Source organism: Centropristis striata, chromosome 2 (assembly GCF_030273125.1).
Source record: "Centropristis striata isolate RG_2023a ecotype Rhode Island chromosome 2, C.striata_1.0, whole genome shotgun sequence".
NCBI classification, from domain to species: domain Eukaryota; kingdom Metazoa; phylum Chordata; class Actinopteri; order Perciformes; family Serranidae; genus Centropristis; species Centropristis striata.
The window spans coordinates 10101852-10122393 of record NC_081518.1 but is presented as its reverse complement, the minus strand read 5'-3'; the positions used below and the strand labels follow the sequence as shown (position 1 = coordinate 10122393).

General features: G+C 38.7%; 2 protein-coding genes across 4 annotated transcripts in view; both read right to left on the bottom strand.

The window, feature by feature from the left end:
• The window catches only part of rufy2 (RUN and FYVE domain containing 2), a 28549-nt gene extending 16207 nt beyond the window's left edge, over positions 1 to 12342 (bottom strand). The window contains exons 1-7 of one of the 3 annotated variants that reach the window (XM_059345768.1): positions 11998 to 12342; positions 10152 to 10293; positions 9239 to 9538; positions 2369 to 2542; positions 2117 to 2234; positions 1024 to 1125; positions 411 to 534 (exon numbers count right to left, since the gene is read on the bottom strand). In XM_059345768.1, the coding sequence (XP_059201751.1) occupies positions 411 to 534; positions 1024 to 1125; positions 2117 to 2234; positions 2369 to 2542; positions 9239 to 9314 (594 nt within the window). In that variant the 5' untranslated portion in view covers positions 9315 to 9538; positions 10152 to 10293; positions 11998 to 12342. Of the gene's footprint in view, positions 1 to 410; positions 535 to 1023; positions 1126 to 2116; positions 2235 to 2368; positions 2543 to 5652; positions 6340 to 9238; positions 9539 to 10151; positions 10294 to 11997 lie in introns of those variants that run through there. The other 2 variants (XM_059345758.1, XM_059345776.1) reach the window with 2 other exon arrangements.
• A 1215-nt stretch (positions 12343 to 13557) lies between these two features.
• On the bottom strand, positions 13558 to 16607 carry LOC131990344 (uncharacterized). Its single transcript, XM_059355640.1, has 2 exons — positions 16164 to 16607; positions 13558 to 14430 (listed from the first exon to the last, which is right to left on the bottom strand). Exons 1-2 carry the CDS (start codon positions 16488 to 16490, stop codon positions 14101 to 14103), a joined length of 657 nt encoding a protein of 218 aa, XP_059211623.1. The 5' UTR covers positions 16491 to 16607; the 3' UTR covers positions 13558 to 14100.
• Positions 16608 to 20542: the final 3935 nt, after the last annotated feature.

The window sequence follows — 20542 nt, the reverse complement described above, 5'->3', positions numbered from 1 at the left end:
ATCGTTTTATGTTCAAATATCTGAGCCACGATCAGTCAGGTGTGAGGACAGTCTTAACAGTGTGTTTGCACGAGTGAAACAATGTGTTTGCACTCAGGACAAAGTCTCCACCCATGAAGTGGAAACATGACACCGGTGGGTCTGTTCCCCATCTGCCTGATGCCAAGATAACATGACGAAACATACAATTCTTGTCTGCGAACCAGAGTCACTGAAGATAAACTGTTTCATGTCAATGAACAGGTAAGCACAGGAAGTGGAGTTCTTCTTTGTCGTCATAAGACATACATTTATTTCTCCACTTAGTATGCTGGATGTATTATACTCGCAACAAGACTACGTCTTCATGTCGGGTGTAAATGTGTTGTTTTAGTCACATGATCTAAATAGTGTCTCAGAGCAGCGGTTACCTGAGAGTCCAGGTCCTCGCCTTTGACACACAGGTTAGCATCGATGACGTTCAGGCCCACCAGCAGGCCCACGATCACAGCTCCCTCCTCCTCCAGCATCAGCGCTGAATTCTCATAGAAATCACTGTGGAGGAGGAAACAACAAGGCAAACACTGAAGGGTACTATTATGAAAGAAAATGTCTTTATTTTAATTTTAGCTCTGTAGAGTTGTTACTGTGAATGTGAAATGTCTTTGGTGTTAGTATAAGCTGTAATTTTTTTTAATGTCAAATCATTTTCAGGGGATTTAAAGTATTATTACCTGCTGGATGTGTGCACAGAATTCTCATTATAGGCTGAATCAAATTCAACAATTTAATATTATTTCCTATTATCATTATAAATTAAAAATAAGAATAATAAATTAGCCAAACATCCTTCTTAACCATAACAGCCTAAATATGTCAATCAAAAACTCTTATGATTTTGTTTTTGAAAAAAATGATACTGTTATATAAAAGGTGCATATTTCTTAAACTAAATAATTGACCTACTTCTTTGTGTGTGTGTGTGTGTGTGTGTGTGTGTGTGTGTGTGTGTGTGTGTGTGTGTGTGTGTGTGTGTGTGTGTACCTTAGCAGGTCTTTCCTGGTGATGAGGAGTCGTAGGTAGTCAGCCAGCCGTTTCTGCATGAGAGCCAGACGCAACCAAGCTCTGGCCCTGCCTAATGGAGTCCTGGAAACACACACATGCACACAGACGCAGATGATCAGATTATACTTGTAGGAAGTTTTGAGGATGTACGCCTGGTGGTACCGGACCATTTCTAGATTGGTCTTTAACTTTGTTGTGTTATGTGTATACTATAGTGTACATTTAACTTGAGCTCATTTATTTAAATGTTCCTACTTTTCAGGACATCAATCTGACTAGAACATCTTTCATTTTGCCTGTGTCATAGATTAAAACTGTGGAAAAAAGAAAAAGAAGCGTCTGCACAGTCCTAACGCTGCTCTGCTACATGTGTCGGTCTGACTCAGCACCGCCGAAGGAAACACATTCTGTTCTCCATCTGAACCACCACAACTGTTCCCTATTTTGCTGGATCAGACGTGAGCTGAATATTACTCACTTGATTTCAGGCTTGGAAGCTCAGACATGTAGGGTCTGATAACTGAATAACAAAGTAAAGCATGACACAGAAACCATGTTCATGAATTAGGAGTAAAGCCACTAGAGGACACCACTTAAATATTAATATAGGAAGCACCAGTATGTTTTTAAAAGTTGATATCTATCAACACACGTTCTCTTATAAGTCATAGTCACAGTAGCAAGTAACAAACAAAAAGAAAAACGCTGATTGCACAACCAGCCTGACACTGGCAGCAAATATGCTGCTGCACCATTACTGATTCAGCTTTTAAAAAAAGGTGTCCACTGCTTATGTTTAATGACTAATTTCAAACTTGAGTCCGACTAACTCGATTATATTGCACAGTTACAAACAGAGAAACAAAGAAGACAAGTGGTGATGAGTGAGGCAGCAGGGAGAGGAAAAGTGAAGTGAAAGTAAACCACACTCAGGTATTTCCCTGCTCTGGCTCACACTACTTTATCATGTTACGGTGTGTGTGTGAATGTGTGTAGTTGTGTTGTTGCCCATGTTTCTCCAGCATGATGTTAGGTGAAGTCTTGTGTGGGCACAGGTGTGTGTACTCCTTACTTAAGTCCAGGCAGGTCTCGTACAGAGGCGGAGATCTCTGCTGCTTCAGGACACAGTTTCTCCACCAGCTCAAGAGGACCCCACAGGGACTTGTTAAAGCCCAGAAAGGACTTCTTTGCTGCAGAGAGGAGAGAGGAAGAGACACGCAATGGTGTATGAAAATCTAGGACTGGCATCTTTTTATGAGGGAGGCTAAAACACAGTTGCGCAGCTGAGACATCAAATTTTAATACGCTGGGAAGTCCTTCTTACCTCTGAGGCCATGTTTGAGGCAGTGCTCCATGACGACGAAGAACTGCTGGAGAGGCGGGTAGTCTGAGTCCAGAGTTCGTCCAAAGCTCAGAGCCGACTCAATCAGCCCTTTAATACTCAGCTTGGCCATGTTCAGCAGGTTGGCTCGCTCCATGGCCATGGGGTCTCGCAGGGCTACAGGACAAAGCCAAACACACACACTTAATGTATGCTTCAAGTACTACTATCTGGATTTAAAGGATGGTCACAAAAAAATCTACAAATGACCCATTATCTATACATATATGATATTAAAGGGCTTTTTTAATTCATTATGAAGAAATGTTGAGTGAATAACATTATTAGTGATGTGTAGTTATTGATGAGTATCACGTTGAGTTTAATATGGGAACAGTGAGTTGATTTGTACAGTGTAAAAAAATTGCAATTTAAACTTTTTTAAAGTGACAATACAAAAGCATGGGCTCCTTGCTAAAGACTATAACATCAACTACACTTAATTTATATATAGAATGCAGATACTTATTAAAGGGTTGTCCTCCATCTTAGAAGTGGTAGAGCTTAATTTAATGAATATCCAATCAAGTCATTAACCCATTTGCTCCCAAAGACTATACTTAGAATGATAAGGATCGTCACAACATTTGTTCTGATTGGCCTAAAGTCTTGAAACATGACACCAACATACCTTAGGCAAGTATCTAACAGTACAGCTTTGGCATTTTAAAATCACATGAAAAATCAAGTCAACATCTTTTTTAAGATTAAAAAGTGGGAAATGCTAACATTGTATTCATTTATTTTTTCCATATGTACACATTTACACTCCATGTGTGCATATATTTGTTATGCACTCATATGTGCATATCTTTGTTATGCACACATATGCACCCCCCCTAAACTATAATGAAATCTATTGCAACAAAGTAGTCCTATGTAGCAAAGACTATGTATTTTATGATAACAAAAAACTTTGAATGACTGAAAAATTATTCAGATTTGTGCTTAGGTAAGCCCAGGAAACTCTTGAAGGCTGGGCACAAATGAGTTAAGCCCTGCAAACGTACTCTGCTTGTAAGGTTTCTTTCTGAGGAATACGACTGAGTCAGTCAGCCAGGTTAATGTCTTACAATGGATTCTCAAACTGAACTCATTATCAGAAACATGCTTACTGTAGGGAGGTACTTCAAATGTAAAGTAAGTGCTTTGAAAGCAGAATCCACCCTAAAAGCAGAATGCTAATTGGATTTCCAGGTCAGGTCTGTGCAGTCACACACATCATCAGGAGTTCACCCTAACAGATCAGAATGTATGATACATTTGTGAAAAAAGTACAAACACTGACTAACTGCAGCTGCTTCTGCACAGACAGAAAACAACATGGCTTGTAACATTTCCCTTTTAGAAAAACTTCAGAGCCAGAGACCCTAACCTCCAATAGTGACATGCTTTCAATCGCTTTGTACATGGACCTCTGGGTTAATGTGTAGCCAAACACCAGAACAGGACAAAACAATGTCAGGTGAAAAAGTGCAAAGATGTTGCCTAGCAATGTCGGTGCTTTAATTGCCTCAACATGTTGGCCCAGAGGAAGAGACACTGACAAATCAACAGATGATTTCAAGGTAGCAACATGACTTTTAGTTGCCTAAAAGTCATGCCCAAGGGCAGTGAGCCCTGAGGATACTGAGGGAAAAAACAATAACCCTCTGATTGCTTGAGTCACAATGTGCCTCCAGAGTACGTCAAACAATGAGGATATTGAAAAGCTACAGCACTAAAGTGTCAAGATGTTTTGTTAAATGATGATTTGATTAGAAACTAAATATAGTGAGTGTGTGGGGACACTGGTGGGCACACTGACAGAGAAAGAATAGAGCTCAGCTCTGCTAAAACAACAGAAGATGTCACTTGACAGAAATTTAACCAGCAACTATTACAATAACTGATTTAATCGTATAATTAACTTGTCGGGTAAAAAATACATTTCATGCATCCAGCGTCCTAAATGTGATTGGAATAGAATAGTTAAAATTGAACATATTTAGGTTTTGGACTGTGAGTTGGACAGTACAAGATCTGAGGACATCTACTTTTGCGTCTGGAAAGTTGTGACGGACATTTTGTGCAGTTTTTAAAAAAATTTTATATCCAAAAACAGCAAGAAAAAATCAACCGAATGAGATAATTGCAGCTCCACATGGATATACTACAACTTAACTGAGTCTGTAGTACTGTCAAAGCAGCAGAGACATACAAACAACACCAAAGCAACATGCCGTGTGCAAAGCACAGTGATAGCCCCCAAGGAAAAAGGATGATGGAACAATTTTCCATTTGCATCAGTACAGCATGTGATGCTTCAGTTAAGTTGCATGGTGGGATAAAATCCAGCACCAGTACAGTAGCACAGCTAACATTAAGAGACAATGAGGATGAAGCATCAAGCATGAGAGCAGCACTGATCTATGAAAAATCAATGTGCCACACAAAGGGTGATGAGGTAATGTTAGATATGAAAGAGAGGAGGAGGAGATGTGTACCAGTTTGGTTTTCCACAATAGTATATCCACACAGGCCAGCTCAATCTGTGCTCCAATTAGGACCTGACTGAATGATTGATTGTCCCTGAAGAACTCAGGGGGATCTGTTCTGTCTCAAAGAGACTGATACGCTCACAATTCCTCGTGTCTTTAACCCTCTGAAATCTTGGGCTATTATGTCCTCTAAAAAAACTGTTAAAAAATCTTTACCATGCCATGTTGGTATCAGTTTTTTCAGCGTTACCTCACCTATATGTTCTGATAATTTATTTTTAACTTTGACTTACTTGATACAAATGTTGTACCCAAAAGAAACAAAAGGAAAACATAAAATCTGATTTTGAAAATTATATTTTCAATCACACATTTCAATTCAATTCACAGAAGCTTAAATGTTGCAAATATGAATACAGGTTTCAAATATTACATATAACAGGTAAAATGAGGATAATCTCTAGTTCTATATTTTTATACTAAATATATTTGACATTATCTCTTGTTTTACTTGGCCGAATATAATCCAAAAAAAATCTGGCATGGAGTTTCAAGCCAGAACTTTAGAGGGAAGCTGATGGAGAGGCTCAATGTTGCTTCATTTTTATGTCTTCACGTCATGAAGAAGTAATGTGCAGGTGGTCTCATGGACTCTAGAGAGATAAAATGAAAACTTACTGACGTGTTATTGTTAACCAGACAACCTCTTCATGAACCTCACGCCCCCTGATGCTGACAATACTCTACCTTGGACGGTCCAGTCCCCGGGCAGGGACGTCCTTTGCTCCGACACTTTGGGCAGGACGTGAATGCTCCCTGAAATGGTCTCGGATGCTTTCCTGGCCAAAGCGAAGATAGGAGCCTGCCATCGACCGTCTCCTCCTCCTCCTCCTCCACCACCACCTCCTCCTCCTCCTCCTTTCACCGTGCTGCTACTGTTAGCTTTATCCCCAGCACCAGATTTCTCCTCCTGCAGCCGCAAAATCCCAAACACCTGAGCTTTCTCTTTGCTGCTGTCTGCTTCAGACAGAGCCAGGTCGTGCTCTGCGGGCGATGCCATGTTCACGTACCTCGGAAATTATTGTAACGGTGCGAAAACTGCCAGATTAAAACGGTTTGACAACCGTTCGCGAGCTAGCTTTGACATACAATTCACCGAGCGACCATTATGTCAACCGCAGCATTAAAATACCTGTGATTACCACCGGGCAGAGCAGTGACAGGTTTCTCTACAGTCAACATGAACCGCGGTAACGTCCCCGGACGAACCGTAGGCGTTGGTCTGGAGTTACATGGTGGACAGCTGCTCCGTGAGACACAAGGCTTTCTCGTTCATCGCGGTGGTGCTGTGGATATTTGTTTATAGACAGCAGACCTAACCGACTGCTGGCTTGTGACGGTCCCGCTGCACCCTCCTGAGGGGCGGTGTCAACAGGCTCACAAGACACACAAAAGACAGCACTACGTAATGATTTCAGCGGCTGCTGTGTTGTGGACGTGGCGCCCTCTGCTGCTGCAAGTGAGAACTGGAGGGCAGCCTCCAGGTGGAGGCTGGAGACAAGAGGGCCCACACTACTATTTTAACCATCTGGGGTCTATGATGGTGGCTTCCTGATTAGATCATGTGACATTTAACAAAAAAAACTAGGACACATGGAGCGCTGCTTTCAACTTCACTCCAAAGTATAGACTTGAAACTTTCTTCCAGTATTTGTTTGACATTCCTGGGTCATATAAAAACAAAGATATGATAGTTTAAATTTGAAAGTACATAAATATTTGAGCGTTGGTGTAGCTCTTTGTGTAATTTTGCACACAGTTTGTTATGAAGAGTTGCAGCTAACAAGGGAAAAAAAACACCTATAAATAATCATGTTTTTATGGGACTTTTTTTGTATATAGTTTTATTTTATTTAAATTTTACCTTGTTATATGTTCATATTTGTATCCTATGTTTACATTTTCAAGTTCCAAAACAGTTCATTGAGCACATTTGTGGTTTTTATTGTAATAAATAGTATCATTTTTCAACTCAATATGTTGATGAAGTAGGTTAACGTTAAAATGGATACCAAATATGGGTAAAGTAAACATTTTTATGTGGTACATGAAGGGCAAAATCAAAAGTATTCAAATCAGCCAAAATAGGCTCGGACCCCAGAGGGTTAAGAGAGACGAGTAGGTTAAAAAAAACTTACTCTTGGTCGGTTTATAAGTGTGATATGTAAAATGCAGTCAAACTGTTTAACACCAGCCTGACATAATGTAGCACTGCCCATCACTACTCTTTTTATATTTATCTTATCTCATCTCATCTCATCTCATCTCATCTTATCTTAAGCAAATGCATTTACTCTTAGCAGTGGCGGACTCAGGCTGTCTGAGGGGCAGGGGCAAAAAAGACATTAAAGTAAACATATCAGTTCAAGAGGACAGGAGCTGCGTGAGATGGGACAACTTTCTTCTAACATGTGGGTAACCTATATGGATTGGATCCCACCAAAGAGGGCACATCATCACATCTGTTTTCCAAGAGGGCACTTTTTCGACAATTTTTTTGCATAATGGGCATCAAGGTAGAAGGTGGCCCCTCTCAATTTGGGGGATTTAACGACACGAAGACGAGTCTATATTCTGTGGTTGAAACTTATTAAACAGGTTCATTAATAATTAATTAATAATTTTAAGCAAAATATATATATTTTTAAATACCTTAAAAATAAATACAAATTGCAGATGATGTAAGTAAACAGTGAAATGAATGACTGAAATATTTTTTATTTATTTTATTCTCAAGAGAAATTTACAGAGTTTGGTGTGTGGTTTGCTCATAATTTGTGTGGGTGGGATTCTGCTGGGGGAATTTGGTCTGATAACCTCAATATTTCCAAAGTCCTGTCTAAGGCCCTATTTTAAATGTAGAATATTGAACCCACAGAGGAAATGGTAAACAGCAATGCAAAACAGAATTTAGAGGCATAACAGTGGAAACAATAAACACCCACACAGGCACCAGTAAAGAGGAGGAGAGTAACATGAAGACAATAGACTCTGACAGCTATGGAAAACCTGTTTATGGTTTCAACTGAAACAATCATCCTACGTGGAATTTATAGCTGGCAAGTAATCATTATTTTAATCATCAATTTATCTGCTGATTATTTTCTTGAATAATTTTGTCTTAATATTTTAGTCTATAAAATGTCATAGAATTGCAAAAAACTTGTTTGTTTGACCAGAAGTCTACAACCCAATACAGGCTACATCCTCACTATTATAGAGGATGATAAAACAAGCAAATACTCTCATTTGTCAAAGCTAAAACTTGTGACAGTTCTAACTTAAAGGCAGAATCAGTCGAATTTGTCTGTTGCAGTCTGTAAACATAACATTCAAAGTTGGAGTGTTTATGTTTACAGTATGTGCTGGCTGGCAGAACCGTGGCTTGGCGAGCCAGTGAAAGAATCATGTTGAGCTGTCTCTATGGAAGAAACTAAGAAGAGAGAAGGAGAGAGTGACTGAGCAAGAGGCTGTCGGACAAGAGTACGTCTCCGACCCGCTTTTAGAGTGCTGCAGGAAACTAAAGGCTGCAAGACAGATGGCGAGCTGGTCTTCTTGCTGTTGGAATATTGAGTAATATTAACTGGTATGCTAAGGCTTGTGTTGCTGTGTGGCAATCATGACCAGCTCTGTGTACATTATTCCTTACATAGAGTACGACCCTCTTGCCATACGAGCTGCAGCTGGGGGGTTCACACCCAGCGCCCAAAGGCTGATGCCCAGAAACATCCCATGTTTTAATTAATCAATCAAATTTTCAATCAATTAATATACTACATGTTATAACTCTATTTAAAATTGTATCAACAGTGTAATTTTCTTGACCAGTCATGAGCACAATGTGAATCATTACAAACTGTTAATGTTTTCATAGATTATGCCAAAGTGCCAACTCACTGTCTTGATTGATTGGTGACTTGTTTTAATGTAAGAGTCGGCTAAAGCTGACCATCTGCAGGACCAGGATGATGCTTCATCTAATCATAGGCTTTACTGACATTTGACCTTACACATTAATTACTGTGTATCTAAAGGAGTTATAGGGTCAGAGTGGAATCAGTATAAATTGGATATTTCTGCTTAATGTACTAAAGTAGACAAGAGTGAACTGCAGACAGGAGAGCTGTTTGTATAGAGGTATAGAGCTGTTACTCACAAGTCCTTACAGAATATTATATTTAATTGTATATATTAGATCAGGTTACAGGGGGAGTTGACAGGAGTTATCTTCATATAATAGAGTTATTCAGTCAAATTACACTTGCCAACCTACCTTGGCTGTAGGCTAACCGCTCCATACTCTCGCTGTGAGTGATGCCCCAGCGGTGGAGACTCTGAGGGGAGTACATGGTGAGAAGGACTGTCCTCTGCCCAATGTCTTGTTGCAAGGAGGATTGTAGATCAGGCAGACCCCTGAGTCCTGAAGTGTCTTCCTCTGGTCTGGTTCCTGTTGAGCTGGTGCCACACTGTCAAGCTTTCTTGGATTTTATGATTTCCTGGAACCAGATGAACCTCTAATATTCCAGTTTGGTCACTGGATGTGCTGGGCTTCTGCTGAACTGCACAAAACAGCCTGGAACAAAACATTGGAGACCGACCCAATTAGATGTTAAAAGCAGGGAAGAAGTGCAGATGAAGATATCTCTGTTTTTTTCTATTTTGCTAAATCATTGTTTTTGTGCGTGCAATCCAAGGGAAATCTATCAAACAGGACTTGGGTTGTTTGGATGAGATACCTCTTTTGTATTTTCATTAATCTTGTCTTTTTACATTCTGCACGCAAAGAAATATGAAAAAAATGCTATCCAAGAATGGCTTTTATCTGTTTATGCAAATGACCATGTCAAATGCTTTTGATATATATTCTCCTCAATTCTGTACACAAGCAAGGATAACTTCAAGTGTTACATTGCTAGACATAAAACCAAACATCCATTTATTCTGATTATCCGACCTCAAAATGTACTCATGTAATATAGTCTCAAAGGTTAGTTGCTGTATAGTCTCTGTCACAAACATTACATCTTTACCTCCCATCTCTCACTGATTCAAACAAACACGACTCACACATTCACCACAGGATGACACCTTCTTCCCTCTGATATTCTCCAGACACTACTAAAAGTGAAAACAGTACAATCACTACCAAAACTGACATTAAACTATAGAATATAGAATATAAAAACCTTTTCTTCGACTAGTAGCTCATGACAAATGTATCCAGTGGGCCTCCATCTCACCATGATGTAAGAGGAGGATGTGAACGCCTCCGACCTCACCAACTGACGAATGATAGCTCCATTACCACACGCAGCAAGAGAAAGTGTCCTAGCATGGAAGCAACAGAAAACTGCATTACTAGAACCACTGATGTTTTTCCTCTTTTGTTTCCCCTTCTTCTGCTTCTCTTCCTCTGTTTGCCATAACTCTCTCTCTCTCTCTCTCTCTCTCCCTTGCTAATAGCTGAGGGCTGACCAGAGATCATATGACCTGTTTCTTGTAGATCCGTTCGCCTCTAAGCTGACTCTATACTGCCTGAGTTCATTCTCTGAATAGCCGCAATAAACAGAGAATTCATAGTTCCGACTTGATGTTGAGGTCCATTTCTTTTTTGTTGTTTGTTTTTCTGTTTTATCTGTTTTCTGCCTCACAGCGAATGCCTTTATATGTTTACATCCCCTGATATTTGCCTCTGCTTTTGTGAGGCCTGATTTTGACTGCAGGTAACTACCTTTGATAATGTGCAAAGATTCACCAGTAATGACACTAAACAACTATGTTTAGAGATACACAGTCGGCCGTAAAGTTGGAATAAATTTTTTTTTTTGCTCCTTCCCATGAAATGATTGCGACAATGTGATTTATTCTTCACAGATAAAGTGTATATCTTCTCAGAACTTTATTAATCAATCAATTGTGTCTGAAAACAAATATATTCCAACTTTTGGGTGACCATGTAGATTTGTGTCATAATTATTTGTGTGAACTGATCATCAATCTGTGTGTAAATATGAATCTGTAAATATAAAACACCTTCCACAAATACATAACAAAAAAAATGTGTAAAGTCATCAAAAATATTCAACAAATTTTAAAAAGGAGAAGCAGGTCAATTACAACTGCTTCAATTACATAGCGAAGGCATTTCCGGCAATAGGCTAAGCTAAAAACAAGCCTTAGTGTGTTGAATGTCACATGTTGGCCTATGCAGTGCATGTGTATTGCTGTGCATTGTGCACTGTATGTAAACAACGCCACCACTTCTTACATTCCTTCATCAACTGTTGCCAAAAAACAATTATTTCCGCCAACCAAAAATGTTGGATGGAAAGAACAGAAAACTCTTTGCTGCACTTTTACACAAAATGTGTAAACAAAATGTGTAAAATCAGTACAGTACCCGAGTAAATTAACTTGGTTACCTACTACCACTGAATATCAGCATTTGGTCTTAGATGTAAGTGAATTTAATGTAATTAATTTAATATTTTTAACCTAATGCAAGAGAAAAATGCGTAACAATGTAAATATCTCACATCAAAAGCACACATGACAAAGGCTCTATTCCATCAATCTCCTATCGCCCTGCATCCACTTTATCTTACTCATCTCTCTGCTCTCCCATCATCTCCCAACCACACCTAAACAAACACACTACTTTCAGGGTGGGTTGTTTGTGCCATATGACCATGTTAATCACTGTAGGAACACGCCCTTAGACATGACAGACAGCAGCAGTGACCAATCAGTAGTCCTCAGTGGAACCATCCCCACCAATAGGAGGAAGAGATGCTGTTTCATCGTAGTAGCAAGCCTTTCATTCTGCAGCAGTACTGCACTGATGCTATGCTCACAGATTCTGATACTGTGATTTATTAGTTTGAGCAGTAGAAAACAAGAAACAGTAATCATGCTGTCCCAAATAGCAGAAGAGATAGGAGAAAATGTTACACAGTAAAAGAACCTGTACTGTAATTACACCACCACCATCCCTTACTAACATATACAGCGTGTTGCCATGCAGTTACTCACCTCAGGCATTAAAAAGCAGTGTTGATCCTGTTTTCTGCAGCTTGTCAGCACTCTGTAGTCTGGTTCCAGGAAGAATACGTCTATGCTCTGTTCCTGTCAGCAAAGTCTGAGGCAATGACTCTGTGGAAACTGTTCAGGACGAGGCTTGATTCCTCTATTTCCTGGCAGAACGTAGAGTCCAAGATTCAGGGTGTCAGTCAGTTGTGGCAGCTACAGGCAGCAGAAAGTGACTCCTGAATGTCCCATGATGGACACTTCAGATGGTACCATTACTCTATCTATCTATCTATCTATCTATCTATCTATCTATCTATCTATCTATCTATCTATCCATCCAATGTAGAGGTCCTGTGAGGCTGCTCAATCAAAAATAAGCCTCTACACTTCTGAAGCAGTAAGCCGGTACATGCTCTGGAGACATCACCGACAGAAACCACAACCATCACCCCACGCAGCACCCAATGACAAGAGAGCAGGAAGCCAGGGAGAGGGGGAGGGGTTTCGGAGCAACTGCAAAGAAGGGAGAAGGAGGCGAGAGGAGAGAGGAGAGAGGAGAGAGGAGAGAGGACGCTCGTAGGGGGATGTAAACAGTAAGGCAGAGAGGAGAGAGAGAGCGAGAGGATGGGAGAGTACAGCACTGAGGCACTGACTTGTACTCATACATAAACCACACCCACATATTAGCATAATGCACAAGTCATATGAATGGAATACATGAACATATGAATGAAGAAATGCTGGAGAATGGTGCCTTCTGCAACAGAGAAGGGTAACGCCTGTTGTTACAAACCAATCCCATGAACAGAGACGGATGACTTGATTTTGTGTGTGTGTGTGTGTGTGTGTGTGTGTGTGTGTGTGAATGACTTTGCAGCTCAGAAAATGAAATCACAGCAACTAGAAGGTACTCTTAGTGAAATATAAGACAGGGCTAATTCTGCTAATTCTTTCCTACAGACCAGCATAAAGATTGAGCTGCAACAGAAAAGACAAAAGACATCTTTGTACACTTGGGCGGATGATAAAGAAATAAATACTTAATGGCCCATGCAGCAATTTTACCAAAAAATATATACAAACATAAACATGTCTAATGCTAGAGTTTGCTCTATAGATTCAAAAGTTAAGTTTCTAAATTAAAATTGCAATTTGTGATAAGAATTTTGGACATAGGGCGACTGTTTGTGTACATAAAATCACCACTCCAATGCCTCTACTGTTAAACAGCAACACATTTTAGCAGCAGCTACTCTAAGATTTATTTTTTAAATCTGTAAACTAGCTGGTCTGACTCACAGGATGTAGACTGTTGGGATACGCCTATCACCGACTTTCTCCCTTTCTCATTCTGCTATTTCTCTATTTGCACAGGCACTGTCACTGCAGCCAGGGCTTAGTGCCACACAAGACAATTGTGATTGGTTTAAAGAAACAAGAAACAAGCTGGGGTGTTATCCCGGAATGATAGTAAGTTTAGCCAGACCTTTCTCCAACTCTGAAACAGCAATGTGGTGATAGGTCTTGCTAGACTAGAAAAAAATAACAGGAAAGGGAAAAGTATTTCTGGATAAAGAAAATATTTATTTGTTAAAAAAAAGATATATATACAGTAGAAATTACTCTTTCAAATTGATAAAGGAGATATGTTTATGTACAGTCACAGAGTTTTGTATAATCTACAAAAGCCATTTGAAAAGTACCTAAGTACTAACTTGCTACCTCACTTCCCATATTTGTAGCTACAAGGTTAAAGAAAATACTTAGATTTTCAGTCATATATACTTTAATGCATGTATACCAAATTAATTCTATGTTTGCTCTTGTTTTATACATAGTAACAAAGGAGTGGCTCTATCTATACCTTACATTCAAAATTAAAGACTCTTCTCTGTTTTCAACCCAAGAGATAAAGCTCTTAATAAATAGATGGATGCCACTGATAACACGGAATTGTAGAGATCTACATATTGATGTTTTTAATAGCAGTGGAAATCAAAAATAAATATTAAAAAGTTATGATGGTTTAAAACATCTATTTACAGGTTCAATGCTTATAGAATCATAAACTACTACTGATCATAGGAGTTTTTATTGCCTTACTATTTAGTCCTCAAACTCTGCAGCATAAAGCACTTGCTGAAATTTCATCCGTACCTCCATTCTTTTTTTAATGGTGAGTCTTTTCAGTGAAGGCAGAAGGCTGAGCAGAAACAGTTCATCTTCATCTCTGAGGTTAGCGAGGGCATCTGCAGAGCTTATCTCCGCTTCTGTGTTGGTTTGCCTTTTACGCTTAAGAGGAACTCCCATCTCCTGATGGTTGTTTGGACAAGACTCCACAAGAGAAAAGCTAGTACTAACGACGTGCAGGGGGGAATGCAGCTCCTTCTCATCTTTATCTCGCTCTGTCTCCACATCATCACCACTTCCAGCTACCTGTGTGTCATGAAAACGGCATCTAACATTACTGGTTAACACTGACAAACACTTATGACAAGCTTCAATTTCTTTGTGGATCACAGCCTAACATATAAAAAGTCCCTTATACAACCTTTATCTTCAACTCGGAACAAAACAGACTGACAGGTTTGGATGAATTTCACCTTTCTTTTCAGATGTATATAAATTATTTAAAATATTAAAAATAAATACTTTTTAAAATTATATTATTAGTAGTATTTTATAATATTTGGTAGAGCCTGAACATTATTTGGCAGTTGGTTATTATGGGCCAATATAAGCACATCACAGATATATTGTTGCAATGTGATGTTAAAGGTTATCATAACACAACCTACTCTGTCCACAACATCCGCATTTTGCATTGATACATTTTGTAGCTCATTTCATGACATTTAAAGGCTATGCAAACTGCAAAAGGGGGTTTCAGTTATACCTTTCAGAACAGTCATTTACACCCACAGGTCTATTTATCAAAATAAAAAAAATCAACTGTGTGGGTGTAACAAGGCTGTGCAGGACTTTTAAAGGTGCTGTACATGACATTCACAACATCCATTTAGCAGTGTACAACTATTTACTTTTAGATACAGTGGAGTAATGGTGTTCTGACCATTTACATTATTTAGTGAAGACAAATATATACTTTAAACATTTTCTACTTTTTGTGTCCCGCAAATCGTCACACTGTTAAAATAATCATCATTAAAAAAAAGTCATTTTTTGTTTTTTTACCTAAATCATCTCCTCATGACGCCGGCCACCTATGGTAAAATCGCCTACATCCAGTTGATCAGATCATGTGATTTTACCCCTTTAAGATAATCACTTTTTTGACAATTTGCAACATTCATAGGCCTCTGATAGGAACCCAGCAAAGAAGAGCTAGAAGGAGATTGTTTAGTTATCAGTTTAGTTTATCAGTGTTTTATTGTTGACACTAATATTGGCAACATTTTACTCTAAGGTGTCTACATAAGAGTGACATGAGCATGTCATAAACATGTCATGGGTCATGAACATTAATGACACTCTGAAGTAACATTAATGCTCATGATACTTATATTAATATATTATATATACTATATTAATGTCATGTTTCTGACAGGCTTGTGTGACTCTCTAGACACCTTCAAAATAAAGTGTTACCATATTTTGCTTAAGTCACAAAGGCATGTTAAAAAATTGCCTAATTCACTTATTTCTCTTAAGTTACATAACTTACACACAGTGTTATTACTATGCCAATAGCCATCCTTTGTTACATCATTTTTAAGTGAAATGATCAATAAATGTCATATGTTACACTTTTGGTGAAGTTTTTGTGTTTCCTGCAAAATTTGAAAAAATGACTTGGGCGATTATTTTAACAGGGTGACGAAATGCTTGTTTCCACCATGTGCTTTTATTTTGAAAAAATAAACCCGGATATTCTGAGAAGCGGTTGCCAGTGGTGATATCTCCTTTGATGTTATTAGTACACATGAAATAAATGTAGCCTAGCTAGCGTTGGGGATATAAGGGTTATGTATAAAACCATATTATATATTGAGTAATGACAGTGTAACTATGGTTAGTCAGCCTGCCGTTAGCTGTGGCTATGTTTCCATGGGCCCAAGTTAAAAACCAAGAAGAGTTAAATTACCTAGCTGGCGTTAGTGTTTTAAAAAGACATTTTAAATAAATGAAGGACAGACAGGTAAACACACCTCGTCAGTCTCTGCCCTGGTTTTGACATAGGCGCTGAGCCAGGCCAGCTGGTGGTAGAGCACCGGGACGGGCCGCTCCACCGGGATCTCCTCGTCTGTCAGCAGAGGGAAGCTTCGCTTGGCCAGTCGCTTCTTCGCCTTACAGAACTTGTCGCGTAGATTTTTCCATTTGAGCTTCACCTCCTCTTCAGACTTTCCCATGTTGTCTGCGATGTCTCTCCACGACAAGTGCCCCTTCAGATTGTCTTTGTAATCCCGCCGCGACTGGTCGTACAGATTCGGGTGTTCACGTATCAAGTCCGCCAGCTTCTTCTCCATAGTGTTCATTTTGTTTTCTGTTCATTTACTTCAAAGCGAAGTTATTTCGTCGGCAGACAACGATCGACAATGTTCGCTTTCCTCGCAAGGTTCAAGCCGGCAGAAGGAAGTGCGATTCAATTCAAAATAAAAGTTTTATCAATATCATTTTTTTTCATCACATTATCACATTTTGTTAGGGAATTGCAATAAAAACAAAAGCTTTCCATACACCTGTCGGGGAGGCCGGGGTTGGCTGGAACACTGCTGTATTTTTCGTGCATAATTAATGTTAGAATATCGTCACAGTTTTGGAGGAAACACAAAACACTTCACCAAAAGTGTTACATATGACATTTATTGATCATTTCACTCAAAAAGGATGTAACAAACTCAACTCTTATGTATACACTTTAGAGTAAAGTGTTACCAATATTAGTGTCAACAATAAAACACTGATAAACTAAACTGATAACTAAACAATCTCCCTCTAGCTCTTCTTTGCTGGGTTCTTATCTGATGCCTATGAATGTGGCAAATTGTCAAATAAGTGATGATCTTAAAGGGGTAAAATCACATGATCAGATCAACTGAGGACGTAGGCGATTTTACCATAGGTGGCCGGCGTCATGAGGAGATGACTTGGGCAAAAAAAAACCAAAAAACAATTTTGACAAAAAATGACTTTGGCGATTATTTTAACAGTGTGACGATATTTTAACTAGCAGCATATAAAAGGAAAGGGTCCCAGCTCTAAATATATATGCTTTAATGTACAGAAATTCTTTAAATAATTAGGTGATAGTTTAACAATTTAATTACCGAGGTCTTCCAGACATTTAAATGAAACAACACCAACAACATCTAGGCTATTATTTTTTTAATAAAAAATAATACATATTAAGGTGTATCTAAAAGATGATGATAGGCCTATTTGTCATCATTTTTACTTTGCATCGCTGATCATTGAATTGATAGACCACTCCAGATCAGTGGTGGAAAAAGTATTCAGATCCCTTAGTAAAGTAAAAGTACTAATACCACACTGCAGAATGACTCCAAGTTAAAGCCTGCATTCAAAACTTACTTAAGTAAAAGTACAGAAGTACCAGCATCAAATTGTACTTAAAGTATCAAAAGTAATAGTACGTATGCAGAATGGACCCACTCATATTGTATATATAGCATATAAGCAGCATGTAATGACAGGGCTATTTTTACTTAATACTCTGTTATGAGGTTTAATTTAATTTATTTTAAATTACTTTAAATGTTGGCCTGAAAAGTAACTAAAACTAGCAGCTAAATGTAGTGAAGTAAAATTATAATATTTGCCCCTAAAATGTAGTGGAGTAGAAATATGAAAGTACATATGTGGAAATACTCAAGTAAAGTACAAGTACCTTAGAGTAAATGTAGTTACATTCCACCACTGCTCGAGATCAATGTATCTTTACACCCATACTTTTTATGCATACTTATATAATATAATATATTATTATTATAAACAGCCACCATTTCTATCACATATCTTTGTAGGAAAAACAATTTCAATTTCAAAAGAATAGGCATCAGTCTAACTAAAATGATAGACCTATGATTCTTTGTACTTTGATTCAGCAGTGCGCTGTGCTTCCTGCCTTTGTGCACTAGATGGCGCATTTGCTCTTTTTTCCCCCACAACTCTACTTATTCTTTTATTGCCACTGTTGACTCAGTCAACAGTTCAGATGGTTCAATAAACCAAGATCTGGAGGAAGCACAATACAGTCCTAGACATAAAAATAATCTTAATGGGCTTCTCCCTTGAAGGCAATAAAGGGACCAGAAATCATGTGGCGGACTGTGTTGGGCTGCCATTGTCCATAATGTTTTGGGATTATAGTATTTTATTCTCTCTTTTCCCCCTCTATGTGTGTCCTTTGGGTTCAAAAATATTTTTATCTATGCTACTGAAACATAGTAGTGGTAAACACACACCAGAAGTGATGGTTATGGTATAAACTTCATAATTAACATAATTGCTATCAGGTGGTGTATGGCTTTTTAAGTGCATGTTTTGTATATTTAAAGAAAATATCCTTGAAAAATCCAATTGTTTGCCAAAACATCATAATAAATCATTTAGTGTGGTGTGCAGTTTTCTGGTTTATTCTATGTGTAAGCTACTGTCAAGTGTCCCTCTTATAAAACATATAAATAGACTTTCTTTTGATGCTTATTTTGTCTAATTTAAATAGTTTTTAAATGGTAAGCACATGAAGACTCCATGCAGGTGTGATGAATACTCACATCACTGCATTAAATTTCATTTACATTTGAAGGCCACATTGGCGAGTCGTGACAGATCAAACGTCGTCTCTGTTGGAGGCAGTCTAAGTGTCACCTGGAAGAGTCCTGATGTGGGACAGTACAGATTACAGGGACAGCACAATGGATAACACCAATTATGAGGACATCAGCTATTATCACGCGGATGTAACAAGTGACGGCACACCCAGTTACAGTGACAATTACCGTACAACTGGCTAGACTACTTACGCAGGGTCCACATGAGGGGGCAACCTGTCATTATTGGGATCCAGAAAGTTAAGACACCTTCATTTAAAGAGAAAACAGATATTATAAAGACAGCTCACGTGATGGTTAGCAGTTTTATCCCATTTGGACTGATAAACATGAAGAGTTGACGTTCTTGCTGCTGACAGAGAAACAACTTGAGATAATCAGCTGCAGGTCAAATATACATGAAGGTTCAGCTCACCTTTTTCATGCTTTATGTGCAGAGTCCTGAGAGGTCTCTGTTAATGTATTTTTAATGTATTTTATTTTGTAATTTTCTGCAGGGTCACAAGATTTTTGAGAATTAAAAATGGGATGATGTTGCAGAAGTTAAAAGTTAAAAGAACAGTGCAATAAAAGGGTTGCAAGAAGAAAAGTGAACCCTTATGAAACACCATAGACCACACCAGTCGTGCTTTCAGACAAAGGAAAAAAAAAATTTTTTATAGAGAAATCTTTCCAGTTCAGTGTGCGTCAAAGTCTGGTTTCAGATATGACATTAAAACACATACAGAGGGAGGTATCTCTGTTCAGAGAGAACATAAACTGTGCTTTTCCTCTTTGATTTAGACTTTTGGCATATGAAGCAACTAAACCCACTAATGCATTAACATTTTCAGCAGACCAGCATCTTCCTCCTGCAGTGATTGTGGCTGACTGCCCGTCAGCAGGCAGTAAGGAACCACAAGAGAGCAGCGGAGCCTTTATCTTCCTTCACGAGCTGCAGCAGCAACTTTTCCACTTTGTGTGACTAGAGAGCTCATCAGAAAAGTCCTGTGTCAGCATCAGCAAATGGAAGCTGCATGCCTTCTGTTTGTCAGGTAAATACAAACAAGTCATACAGCGATACATTCTAGTTTGGGAAAAAATATTGCTGCCCATTTAAATAAAAATAATCACGCCAAGTAGTGACACAAGCCTAAAAAAAAGGATTATACATGCGATTTTCAACCATTATTGTTAAACTCAGAGGAGATTTAATAGGTATGTGGGATCATAAGTTAAATGGTAGTGCTTACATGCTAATGTGAAGATTTTCTTTTCATTTCAACATATAAATCTACAACATGTAGGATGTTTAATATTGTTTTTCACAGTGGTTATCTGACAGTTTTGCAGCTGCCAAGTACAGTTTAAACCAGTCTGCTATTGATCCACTGCAGTGGCTGAGAGTTGGACACTTCGCTCTGCAGTGTTTTGACGGCAGTTGTTGTGTCTCTGCCACTTTCCCTGCCAGGCATTCAGGAGTTTGAAAGGCTGACCCTCTGGTCATGAGGTCACCTCTGCAACCATTTGACTACTGTCCTCCACAAATGTTTATATTCTGTACTCATGTTTGTCCTCTATGTGCTGGTGAAGTATACGTTGAACCTGTTCAACTTTAGTACATACATTTGACAAAAATAAATAGCTTGGGGTTCTTAATGCTGATGTGTATGTCCGTCTGCTGTGTTATCTGAGCTTAGTGAGTGACTCAACATCTTAAATCGTCTCCCCACACACAATCTCTCTCTCAGGCA

What these genes read in the sequence shown, in the direction of transcription:
- LOC131990344 (XM_059355640.1), bottom strand. Translation starts at nt 16,490, where the DNA reads ATGAACACTATGGAGAAGAAGCTGGCGGACTTGATACGTGAACACCCG. An exon ending in CCAGGGCAGAGACTGACGAG is followed by an intron (nt 14,431 to 16,163) that starts GTGTGTTTACCT and finishes CATGACACACAG; the next exon opens with GTAGCTGGAAGTGGTGATGA.